Source organism: Panthera onca, chromosome A2 (genome assembly GCF_046562875.1).
Source record: "Panthera onca isolate mPanOnc1 chromosome A2, mPanOnc1 haplotype 2, whole genome shotgun sequence".
In the NCBI taxonomy this organism is placed as follows: Eukaryota; Metazoa; Chordata; class Mammalia; order Carnivora; family Felidae; genus Panthera; species Panthera onca.
Window position 1 is genome coordinate 115,243,904 of NC_138340.1, and position 12,951 is coordinate 115,256,854.

At 37.2% G+C, this 12,951-nt stretch overlaps 1 protein-coding gene and 1 long non-coding RNA gene across 5 annotated transcripts in view; one reads left to right on the forward strand and one right to left on the reverse strand.

The window, feature by feature from the left end:
* KLHL7 (kelch like family member 7) overlaps positions 1-6,444 on the forward strand; it is a 69,455-nt gene extending 63,011 nt beyond the window's left edge. For all 4 annotated transcript variants that reach the window (XM_060632703.3, XM_060632702.3, XM_060632699.3 and 1 more), the window contains 2 exons: positions 3,997-4,094; positions 4,999-6,444. In XM_060632703.3, coding sequence (XP_060488686.1) covers positions 3,997-4,094; positions 4,999-5,282 — 382 coding nt within the window. In that variant the 3' untranslated portion in view covers positions 5,283-6,444. The remainder of the gene's footprint in view (positions 1-3,996; positions 4,095-4,998) is intronic.
* The window catches only part of LOC132679278 (uncharacterized), a 49,814-nt gene extending 36,940 nt beyond the window's left edge, over positions 1-12,874 (reverse strand). Inside the window, exon 1 of the long non-coding RNA XR_009610062.3 lies at positions 12,601-12,874. This is a non-coding gene — a long non-coding RNA (uncharacterized LOC132679278). The remainder of the gene's footprint in view (positions 1-12,600) is intronic.
* Positions 12,875-12,951: the final 77 nt, after the last annotated feature.

Consider the following 12,951-nt stretch of genomic DNA (forward strand, 5'->3'; position numbering starts at 1 on the left):
GTAATTAATGATGGAACCTGTTCAATGTAGACAAAGACAAAGCTAATGTGCAAATTACTGAACAGTAGGGGGCGTGGGTAAGTAAAATGCCATTAAACTAATAAGGAAACGACCACGGGTAATATCCAAGTCAGACCTTTTTTTGATACTCAGAAACAGCCAAAGAGATTTGATAAGACAAGTAACTTACTGATTTGAAAGCATTGTTCTTCCTTTACCAGAACCAATTATTAGGTAAATATGTTCAACTTAAACATTATGCCAAAGAACTGCACCATAAGTCTTACGTTCAAGTTTTACATTTAGGAAATATTGCCAGCTTATAAAACATAGAAGTCTTCTACTCCAGCTATTGTTTTTTTTGTTGTTGTTGTTTTGTTTTGGTTTTTTTTTTAGTGAAAAGTAATAATTTAATTATAAAATGTGATTTAGCCATGTACCATTATTTACTTATACTTCCACCCATTTTTAAAGGATTTAAAATCAGTAATTCCTTCCCCAAACAAAGCTGCAGTTACAGTTGTTCTTTTCTCATTTTTTTTGCCCAGCTGTTACCAGTGCTAGTAATAGAATTGAAAGCAACTTATCTTGAAACTTACCTTTGCTGAAGTGTTGAGACTAGAAAATCTCTCAGAGATCATCAAATTTACTATTCCTCAGTGTTTTTCAAAATATACCTTTGTACTTGCCAGAACACACTGGGGATACCCCTTATCTCATCCCATCATCTGTCAGTTGAGCTATCCACCCCATCTTGTCCCAAATTACAGGAGGGGGGTGTATGCCAACTCTCTTCCCTCCTGTATCCCTGAGATACCTCTGCTTTGCCTCTGAGAAACTTTATGCTCAAAGACTAGTACTGCATATTAGTTGGAAAACTGTGGTCTCATTCATCCTGCTGCCTAATTATTTTTTTCATTTCTAAAAAAATTTCTTAAAGTAGAACCCATACCAGATAAACACCAGGATTCTAAATTTTGAGGTCTTTATTCAGGCACTGTCAGTGTAAATTAGTATATTCTTATTCATAGCAGCAGGGAAGAAGTATAAAGGAATTCTGCCCCTCAATATTTTTTTTTTAAGTTATTTATTTTTGAGAGATAGAGAGCAAGAGCAGTAGCTGGGGAAGGGCAGAGAAAGAGAGAATCCCAAGCAGGCCGGTGCAGAACTCTACATGGGGCTTAGTCTCACACACCATCAGATCATGCATGACCTGAGCTGAAATCCAGAGTTGGATGCTTAACTGACTGAGCCACCCGGGCACCTCTGCAACCTCAATATTTTATTATTATTATTATTATTATTATTATTATTTATTTATTTATTTATTTACTTACTTATTTTTGAGAGACAGAGAGTGACAGAGCACAAGTTGGGGAGGGGTAGAGAGAGAGAGAAGGAGACTGAATCCAAAGCAGGCTCCAGGCTCCAGGCTCCAGGCTCCGAGCTGTCAGCACAGAGCCCAGTGCAGGGCTCGAATGCACGAACTATGAGATCATAACCCGAGCCGAAGTCGGATGCCCAACCGACTGAGCCATCCAGGCGTGCCTACAACCTCAATATTTTTTAAAACTGGATCAATACATTCAATTTAGGGGAATATTTTAAAACTTACACAACTTAGCATTTCTTTTGTATATATTGAGCTTATGTATGAAACCTGAATTCTCTATATTCTCTTCAATGCCCTTAACTTTACCCTAAGTGAAAAGCTAGTGTGACTATAATGATTCACATCCCAAAATGAAAAGTTATATGCTACAGTGATTTCCTTTTTTAAGTGTTTTGTAACTGGTTTAATTGGAAGCTAAGGAATGAAGCCTGTGGAAACAACATGACACAGTTTATGCAGTCAGAACTTTAAGAAAAACTTCTAAACACTAAAGTTCAGGTTGGGGAGAGCATGGACACAGTACATACTCCACATATGAAATTACAGGAAGAAGAAAATGTATTTTGGGAAACTTCCTACTCTAAACCTTCAGGAGACTTAGCTACAAAGATCTTCCTCTACTTACAGTGGGGTTACATCCTGATAAACCCAATGTAAGTTGAAAATATTGTTACCTTGCAAATGCACTTACTCCACCTAACCTGGACATCATAGCTTAGCCTAGCCTACCTTAAACATGCTCAAAACACTTACAGTAGCCTGCAGTTGGGCAAAATCAGTTAACACAAAAACTATTTTATAATGTGTTGAATAGGTCATGTGATATATTGAATACTGGACGTGAAAAGCGAAATGGCTGTACAAGTACAGGATGGTCCTAAGTGTATCAGTTGTTCACCCTCGTGATCATCTGGCTGACTGGGAGCTGTGGCTCACTGCTGCTGGCCAGCATCACGAGAGAGTATCATACAGCTGGCCCAGGAAAAGATCAGAATTCAAAATGTGAAGCACAGTTTCTACTGTATGTGTTTCACTTTTGCATTATCATAAAGTCAAAACATCGTAAGTCAAACCATCATTAGCATCAGACCACCCACCATACATACAAATACACTCTTACTTTATATCACAGACATATGTGGAGAAGAAAGGGATATATATTTTGAATTTTTCCAAGTCAAATACTATGTTTATTGCATTTTGACAGCTCACCATATGAAGCTCACTGCGTGGAAAGGCAGTGGAGGTCCAGTGTGGCTCCCATGTCTGAGCTGTTTGCTGGAAAAGACCAGCATGGGCGAGCATGTGTATTTACCCTGAAAAAAAAAAAAAAAAAAAAAGGACCAGTGTTGCCCACCTCACCTTACAGAGTGCTCTGAAAATGAGAGTGGTGACTTTCAAATATCTTTTAAAACAAACAAAATTTATAGATATAAGGCAACAAAACAGTTGCTAATATTTCAGTTAATCGTTATGTCCTAATTATTTTGAAAAAATTATAAATTTAACTTTTAAAAGAAGAGATAGGGGTGCCTGGGCGGGTAAGTTGGTTAAGTGTCCAACTTCGGCTCAGGTCATGATCTCACGGTTTGTGAGTTCGAGCCCCGCGTCGGGCTCTATGCCTACAGCTCAGAGCCTGGAGCCTGCTTTGAATTCTGTGACTCCCTCTCTCTGTCCCTCCCCTGCTCGTGCGCTCTCTCTCTCTCTCAGAAATAAATAAACATTAAAGAAAAAAACTTTTTAAATAAGAGATATAAATAATCATATTAAAGAGTTACACTTATGTCCAATTTCCTCTTTGTTTTTGCTTGGAGACTTTTGATATGTTAGCTGTTGAGACACAAACAAGCCTGTGTGCCAGTACTCCCTTCACAGTCAGAGATGTCAATTGGGTATATTGGATTATATGCAAAAGAAGGGATTGAGTCTCATAGAAAAAAGTAACAGTTGTGTGTATGAGGCTGTTAGCTATGATTTAGTATTCTTCAACACTTGTGTCCACATTTATATTCTCAGTCTCATTACATATAGTAGTGGCTGTGAACAAAATAACATGCTAATAAGGTATTAGACACAGTGACAGTACTTTTGTTACTAGAGCTGCCTAAAATTCGAGTGTACATTTGAAGGTGGACATGTGAATAGTAACAGATACTACTCATTTGCTGATTGCTAGAGCCAGTGTTAAATTTGTATTTTACTCATACATAAATATTAATTAAAACCATGTGTGACAATATTAGTATTTTATACTTAAATACCTTCCCTTTTTTCTTTTTGTTACCATTTTAACAAATTATTGTGAACTACAGGGATTGGATTTCCTCCAAAGACGTGTTAGCAGTCTCCAGATATTCTCTATTTCTCATATTCTATTGAAGTTGAAAGGAGTAAAATCCCCATTTACCTGACCTTTAAATAAATTCCTCAAAACCATGTTAGACTTTTGTTTTCTAGCCTCTCAGGTGTGTGTGTTTGTGTGTGAACACATAGGTGAGTGGTAAATGACCACTTTAATTGGGATAACAAACCTTTCTTATAAATTAGTGTGAGTACTTTACCTCCTGTGAACAAGTACTCTAAAAACTTTCTTTTATTTTCAGATGGACTGAGCTGTGTCCAATGATTGAGGCCAGGAAGAATCATGGACTGGTATTTGTAAAAGACAAGATATTTGCTGTAGGTGGTCAGAATGGCTTGGGTATGTGATATTAATTCACTGTTTAACTTTCCCAGTGAATTTGCTGAGACCTCCTTCTCTTAAATTTTGTAAACATTTCTTAAAATCTAAATACAAGCATTTATCACACACATTATTATACTTATTTTTATAGTTTCTGGGAACTATTTTATGAGACATTGCAGTGTATTTAACATTGCTGTCCATGAAATGTAGGTAATGTCCACCTCACACATTTCCTGGGTAGTAGTATCATAATAACCAAAGAACTTATTGAGTAACAGAAACATTGGAATTAAAAAAAGAAAAAACTTTAAATACAACTTTTAAGATTTGTATACAGACCCTGCATGGCATAATTTCCTAAACATTTTTAAAATTTGCATGAAAATATCAATATTACTATTTTTTAAATAAGTAAATTTGACTTTTTACTTTCTTAAGTAATTTATAATAAAAAATCTTATGGAGAATCTGGACTGAATCTATAGTCCACAGACCTGATTTTAGTACCTTTTAGCATTACTTAAATATATAACAAAGAAATACCTTCTTTCCCTTTTCCTGTCTCTCGCCATTGGTAAATTGATAAATGCCAGAAGGATAATTTGAATAATTATAATCAAAGTTAATCAGGAGAATCCACTGATTTACTTTTCCAGAACAGAACATTTTTAATTTTGCAAAATAAATATAAATATTTAGGATTCTAAACCAACAAGTAAAAATTAAGTTAAATTTGTATTATGTTAAAGTAAAAATAAGAATAGGTGGTAGATTTCTGGGCATTCATTGTAAGATTCTTAACTGTTCTGCATGTTTGAAAATGTTCGCAATAAAATGTTGGGAAAATGCAAAAAAATAATACTTTAAGAGATCTTAGAATTGTTCATATAGTCGTTCATGTAATTTTATTCTTTTGAAGGTGGCCTGGACAACGTGGAATATTATGATATTAAATTAAACGAATGGAAGATGGTCTCACCAATGCCATGGAAGGGTGTAACAGTGAAGTGTGCAGCAGTTGGCTCTATAGTCTATGTCTTGGCGGGTTTTCAAGGTGTGGGTCGATTAGGACACATCCTTGAATATAATACTGAGACAGACAAATGGGTTGCCAACTCCAAAGTCCGAGCTTTTCCAGTAACAAGTTGTTTAATTTGTGTTGTTGATACTTGTGGAGCAAATGAAGAAACACTTGAAACATGAAAAGTGAATGGACTTCAAGATTTATTGGAGACTCAAAAATATGGCCACCAGTGCTTTGTTCCAAGAGTTTGGTTACAAAGGTTTAGTTTGGTGTTTTGTTTTGTTTTGTTTTGTTTTTAAGGAAATTTCAAGTAAAGTAAGATCGCTATAAAATAGATGTTTCTTTTATATGAATTTCCTTACTTAATTCAAAGACCATATTTTAGCTGGCCACTTAACCAAGACATACCTAGTGAGAAAACTTGAAAAATCATAAGCATTTGGTGAAAATACAAATTCTTGAATGAATTTTACATGTGTAACTATGATTATGGCAGAGTGGGGATTGGCTCATCAGTGAAGCAGTCTCATCTTAGCTCTAGATTCTATTTTCATACATCATAGAAGTGCTATGTAGGTAGGTCTACTTGTTTCTGTTCAGTCAAGAACGAAGACATAGTATGAAGTGTAAGTCAAGACAGGCAACTCCGATGAAGCAGCTTAGTCTCACCTAGTTTTGCTTGTCTTCATTTGTTCCATTTAGTGCCAAATTTATTCCATTTTAAAAGCAAGCCAGAGTGAGTCAAGGCATACACATATTCTCTCACAAAACTTCATAAACACATTTTGGGCTTAGAAACATACCCAAGTCCTCATGAAATATATTCAATTAAATATATTCCATCTTTTAAACACAAAATGTCAAGCTTAGCACGCCGGTTAATTTATAGTACTGTTTTACCCCATGGTTAAAAAATGATTATGCCTCTTCACTCACTGTTAAATAAAATAAAATCATAGTAAGAATGATTAGCAAAAGATAAAGCTATTTATAGTAAATTTCTAGGTTACTAGAATAGCACTGATAGCTATACAATATCAATGTTGACTTTGAACTTCTTATGGATTTAAAAAGATACATGATTTCTTTTTGTTAGCAGGACGCATCAGAGAGGTTTGACCCAGGTATCTCCTAAAAGTTTTGTAATAATTTGAGTTAAATGTTTGTCATCTCGTATTAATTGCTTTTATGTGGTCAATAAATCTTTTACAAACCCAACTACTCATTTCTTTCCTAGTAATGTTTTGCCCTTTTACATTATGGAATGTATGGAATGAGCCATGTAAAGCTGTCACCATCAGTGTTTTTATCCAATTATATTAAATATTTTTTAACTTAAAATAGACTGCTAAGTTTTATTCATCTTTCATTTTAAATGTGTTAGGCAACGGTTGTTTTTAAAACTTGTGAACCATTGTTTCTGTTTTGATCTTCTTTGTTTTATTTATATGGGGGTTATAATCTTAAATCCTAAAAATGTTCAAATGAAAAAGAAATTATAAAAAGCATAGTGATAGTATTTTTATTTATGTAGGGTTTTTAATGCACATAACACTTTTCTTGAAATGTAATTTACATATCCTACAGTGCACCCATTTAAAGTATACCATTCAGTGGTCTTTAATATACTCACAGACTTGTGCAGTCAGCATCACAATTTTGGAACATTTTCATCACCACAGAGAAGAAACCCCATACTCATTAGCCATCAGTCCCCATTGTCCCCTCTATTAGTTTCCTGTGGCTCCTATAATGAATTACCACAAACTTGGTGACTTTAAAACAAAAGAAACTTATTCTTTCTCAGTTTAAGAGGCCAAAAGTCCTAAATCGGGTTGTTGACAGAGTTGCCTCCTTCTGGGTAGAGGCTCTGAGGCAGAAAGTGCCCACACCTCTCCCCTAGCTTCTAGTGGTTGTTGGAAACCCTTGGCATACATTGACTTGAAATTGCATCATTAAAATCACTGCCTCTGTCTTCACATGTCCTTTCCTATGTGTCTCTGTGTCTTGGTGTGGTGTTACAAGGACAGTAGTCATTGTATCTACTACAATGTAGATCTAGTAGACTAGATCAGTCTAGTATGATCTTAATAACATCTGCCGAGACCCTGTTTGCAGATAAGGTCACAGTCTGAATTTCCAAGTGGACATGAATTATAGGGGGACATTACCCACCCTGGTTACATACCCCAAACAAGACAACCATTAATCTTTCTGTCTCTGGATTTGCCTATCTTGAATATTTTTATGTTGAGGTGTGAATTTTGTGAAATTGAATTAGAAAAAAAATGTCCACTTTAATTTCTTTGAGGGCAGAACATCCATTTAACATGATTTGGTTATATTAATTTAATACAGTTATCTCCCATATGGAATATGCAGCACTCTTTGAAATATTGATTTGGTTATATTACTTAATTTAATACAATAATCTCCCATATGGAATATGCAGCACTCTTTGAAGTATTTTTTAAATTATGTTTGTCTTTGAGAGAGAGCATGGGAGGGGGGCAGAGAGAGAGAGGGAGACAGAGGATCTGAAGCAGGCTCTGCACTGACAGCAGTCGGGGCTCAAACTCACAAACTGAGATCATGACCTGAGCTGAAGTTGGATGCTTAACCAACTAAGCCACCCAGGCACCCCTTATTTGAAATCTTTTAAACAGACTAGCCTTTTCTTTAGGCTGTATCAACTGACCAGAACACACTGTAAGTATGTAGAGAGATTTGATGTATTGTAATGAAGTGGTTTGGGGGGAGGGGGGTGGTGTTAGTAATCTTAGTAATTACTAATTAGTACCTATTTTCTGCCTTGGAAATACTCTGCAAAATTGTCAATGCCAGGATAATGAGTAATGATGACATGATATATCGGCAAGTATTTTTTCTATTCCTTTTTCCTCCCCACAAAATTCCTGTCCTTCACATAAAGGTCTCTACTTTCTTTTTAATCACCCTGTGATATGTTAATACTATATCCTTTGCAGTGACACGATTTTGATGACAGAAGTTTAGTTGAAATTTTAAAAATCACAAGTTGAACGTAAAAAGTTTAATGTCTTCAAAAAATGTTGCTATAAAAAAAACAGTACTCAATTACAATTTTGACTTAGCTTTCAAAAACCTGACCTACAATCTTAAAGGAAATTTTGAATCACAAAAATAAGCCATTAAATAAACACATATTAACCAAGCAGTCTATGTTCCTTTTGCCTTATATACTGTTAACAGCAAAAATTTGAGATTTGCCGCATAGGCCAGGGTAAGGGAAATATTTGGAGGAAATTTTGTTTTTTAAGGGTGATGCCATCAACATATACCCACAATGTCAGAAAATTCAGTCCATTCCAACATGACACCAAATTAAGCCCCAATAATTTGGCAAAATGAAAGACAATTTCAGGCTGCATCTTTCATCCTGTGATAAATCCTTTAACACTCTTTTTCTTACATTTGCCTCAAAAGACTTAAAAGTTTGAATTTATTTTCACCTTCCTAACTTCCTCCTTTGCAAGGCTATTTTTGGGAGAAATAAAAATTTTAAAATCTGTGCTGGGAAATTGTCTGAAATGTTACTAACTAAAAAGCTTTTTAGTTCCCAGACCTTTAAGCCTCCTCTCATAACAACAGTAATTGGGTTCAGGATCTGGTTTAGTCAGTTCTTGTACGGGATTTCTCTGACTTTATCTTCCAACCCTCTATTGAATTTGTTTTCACTAGCCATGTTTAATTTCTAAGAACACTTTTTAAAAAATATTCTTTCCTATAGGATTCTGTCCTGGGGATACTTTGGTTTCTTTAACGTTTTCTATACACCTTGATGTCTTTCAGTTAACTCTTCTTTTTCTGTTTGCTCTTTTCTGTTGGAGTCTTTACACAAATATCTGATCCCTGGCTGTGTATTTATATTTAAAATGAGACATTTAAAAATAATTTTTGTGTACAGAGGTGGGCTTAATTTTCAGTGAGCTTTGATGCACCTGGGTGGCTCAGTCAGTTAAGCATCTGACCTTGGCTCAGGTCATGATCTCACAGTCATGAGTTCAAGCCCCATGTTGGTCTCTTTGCTGTCAGTACCAAGCGTGCTTCAGGATCCTCTGTCCCCCTCTTTCTGCTTCCGCACCCCCCTCCCCATTCTCTCTCAAATAAACTTGTAAAAATAATTATAAAAAAGTAAAACTTATCAGTGAGATTCGTCATATGATGAGGAAATGGCCACTTATTTTTGTTGGGGATCTATCGGAGATTCATAGATACTTTTCTGAGATGTTTGATTCTCAAAAAAAATAAACTTCCAAACTCCTGGACCTTGGGTGGGGAGGGCAAGTTGGGGAAAAAGGGGACTGTAAGCCTGGCTGCAAGATTTCTGGAGCTCAGGCAAAGGGGACAATAAACATAAGTTGCTTTGTCAGTACCATAATTTCCCCTTTGTCGTTGATGTCCTGGATTCTGAGGCACCTCTGGTTACCCCTGTCACCCCACCTGCCCCTTTTTTTTTTCCAAGAAAAAACCTATCTCCCATCAGGTACAAATAGTTGCCTCACTAGGTGGATTTATGGAGCTAGATTCTAACTTCACCACTTACAGACTTTCAGTCTACTCTTCTCTGGTTACCTAGAGGCTTTTAGTTCCTGAGGCTTTTCAGCCTTCTCTGGGGACATAGATATTTGATCTTCTAAGTAATTGAATATTCTTCCATGTGCATTCAGTCCTCATAAATTGTGGTTTGAGATTTTGGTTATCTCCTAGTATAATGAAAGATGGTGTTTTTGCTTTTCCCTCTTATTTTGAGATGATTTTTAAGAGGAAAAGGGAGGGGTCATTAGTATTTTCACTCCACCATTCCTTCCTGTGACCCCACTCCTGATTTTTCCACCTTCCCCTTCCCTGACTGATCACTACTGAATTCTGCATCCATTGGCCCTACGCTCTATTGTCTCACACAGCACTCCACCAAGATGATCTCCATTGGGATCTGGGCTTGCCCATCTCCCTACCTTCACACACCACCATCTCACCCTCACAGCTTCAGCCACCATTGACATTATTTTAGGTCTTTGATAACCCAGCAGAGTCCTTATACATGTTGGTGTTTGCATAGACAAGTCAGTGGCCACAATGAGAAACGGGTTAATACAAGGGGATTACTCAAATGTGAACAGTGGGAACCAAGTTTCTCCTTCCAATCAAAGGAGGGAGTTAGAAATACAGGAGCAAGATAAATCCTGTGATCTTGGGATAGAATTGGAGGTTATCAGTGTAAACTCCTAGTTTCTAATACACATAGACACAGAAATAATGTGTTGGTGTAAATGTGTGTCTGTCTATAGTACATATTTCCTAGCAATGCCCATGAAAGGGCTTGGGAGCAAAGACCTCACAACAGCAATCAGAAAACTTAAAGTTCAGATCATGGCTTCTAAGTACCATTAAAAGACCCAAGATTCTTGGAGAAATGGCTGATTCCAAGACTGGATCAAGGAATGCATAAGATGAGCCTGGCAATCTTTTGGGCCAAGGAGTAAAGAAGTGCTCACAGAATCATGCGATGTGTCAAAAAACAAAGGAGCTTACAGGGCTCTCGCTGGCCAAATTGGGGAAGATATGAACCTCAAAATAATGACTAATAGATTATAACCCACTGAATAAAACTGGAAATCATGAGGCCATACTGATAGGAATAAATGAATGAATGAACCAAAAAGCTTGAGGAGGAATGACATTTTTATACTTTCAGAGTATCTCCCCACAAAGTCCTTACTAATAACAAAAAGGAAAAGAGTCATTGTAGAGTGAAGTAGCTTAGCACACACCACCTTATCAAGTGATCAGAGTGAGGTAGTGAGACAAATTGAAATTGTGCACAATCTGGGAGGTACAATGTGAAGACCATGGCTTCATTTCTGTGATAATCCTACCAGAGATGCTCAATCTGAATCCAATCATGAGAAAACATCAGATAAATCTGCATTGAGGAACTTCTACCAAATAACTAGCTATCAAGGTCTTGAAGTAGTGTTAAGGTCTTTAATAGTGTTATGCTCTTGAAAATCAAGGAAATACTGAGGAAATGTTCCAGAATGAAGACGACTAAAGAAATATGAATAAGGCAACAATGATTCTAAACTGGATCCTTTTTTTTTTTTTTTAATATAAATATGTTTGTTTATTTTTGAGAGGTTGCACGCGCATGAGCAGGGTGGGGGCAAAGAGATAGGGGAACAGAAGATCCAAAGCGGGCTCTGTGCTGACAGCAGTAGGTCCCATGCGGGGCTCGAACTCACAAACCTGAGCTGAAGTTAGATACTCAAACGACTGAGCCACCTGGGCGCCCCAGTAGTACATAAATAGTAACATCTTGATTTTGGTGACTGCACTGTGGTTATGTGGGAGAATGTTTTTGTAGGAAATACAGGAAGTATTTGGGTGATAGGGCATCAAGTCTGCAATATAGTCTCTTATACTGTATTTGTAAATCTTCAATAAGTTTCAAAGTAAGTGAATTGAATAGACTTTTTTTTTTTTTTTTTTTTTTTTTTTTTTTTTTTTAATAAACTAGGTTAGGGTGCCTGGCTGGCTCAGTCAGAAGGGCATGTGACTTGATCTTGGGGTCGTGAGTTCGAGCCCCACGTTGGGCACAGAGATTACTTTAAAACATTTTTTTTTACATGTACTTATTTTTGAGAGACAGAGCACAAGTTGGGGCAGAAATAGAAGGAGACACAGAATCCGAAGCAGGTTCCAGGCTCTAGGCTGTTAGCACAGAGCCCAACACGGGGCTCAAACTCACAAACTGAGATCATGACCTGAGCCAAAGTCCGACGCTTAACCGACTGAGCCACCCAGGCACCCCTAGAGATTACTTTAAATAAGCTAGGTTGTACCAGTTATTCCCAGTGCTTTGATAGATTCCATTGTACTCAAAATCCAAAGATGTGAGCAAGAACTATGACCAATCATCCTAAACCACCAGAGATAAACCTGTATTCCAACAAATTCATATTCATTGCCTCCTTGCAACTAAGCAGACTGGGAACCAGGGGGAGAGTAGGGTGTCTCACCATACAAAGGAAAAGACAGTTGTAGGATTTTGTGGGGAAGATGGATTTTAGGTAAAATTTGGTAAGCTCAAAGCAAAGCAGAGTTGTGTGTAAAGGCATCAACATCCAATCTGGACTGAGAAGTGGATGTAGGGTCGTTTTCTTGGAAACTACAACATTAAGAAAAATATGGAATGCTCTTTTCAGGAACCTGAAGTTCCACACCTGGGTAGAAATCGATGCTACTTCTCTGTCTTCGCTCCTCCAAGGAAGAGTGGGATGTTTCATTCTTGAAACAATTTCAAATAGCGGTGTTTATGTGGACTTTAAACAACTAACTTTCTCAGTGTAAGAATGTAGTGTTTATAGGAGTTGTTATGATACTTTTCAGTTGCTGTCTGTCCTTGAAGGAACCAGTTTCCTGTTAACCTTATAACTGGCTTTATGTGTTACCCACCTGATGAATGGCTGGGCAGATTTTTGCTTCCTCAACAGCAGAAATGAAAAGTACGATTCGGTCTCTCAAACTACAAGTACTCCTGTCCTACAGGGCCTTGCTGAAGATCTGTTTCCTTAACCTGCTTTCTTCTCATTTCCGACCCTCAAGCCTCCCTTAAAGTCGGAGGCCTAGTACCACGCGCAAACACGCCTCTTCCTCCAGTTAACCATCCAAACATTCCGCTTTCCCAAGACAAGCTCAGTGAGTGGGGGCCGCCCCGTTCTTCTCAAACCCTATTGGTTAAAATCCACGCCTCTCATCCCAGGGCGGGACAAGAGAGAAAGGGGCGCGAGAAGATGACATCACGGT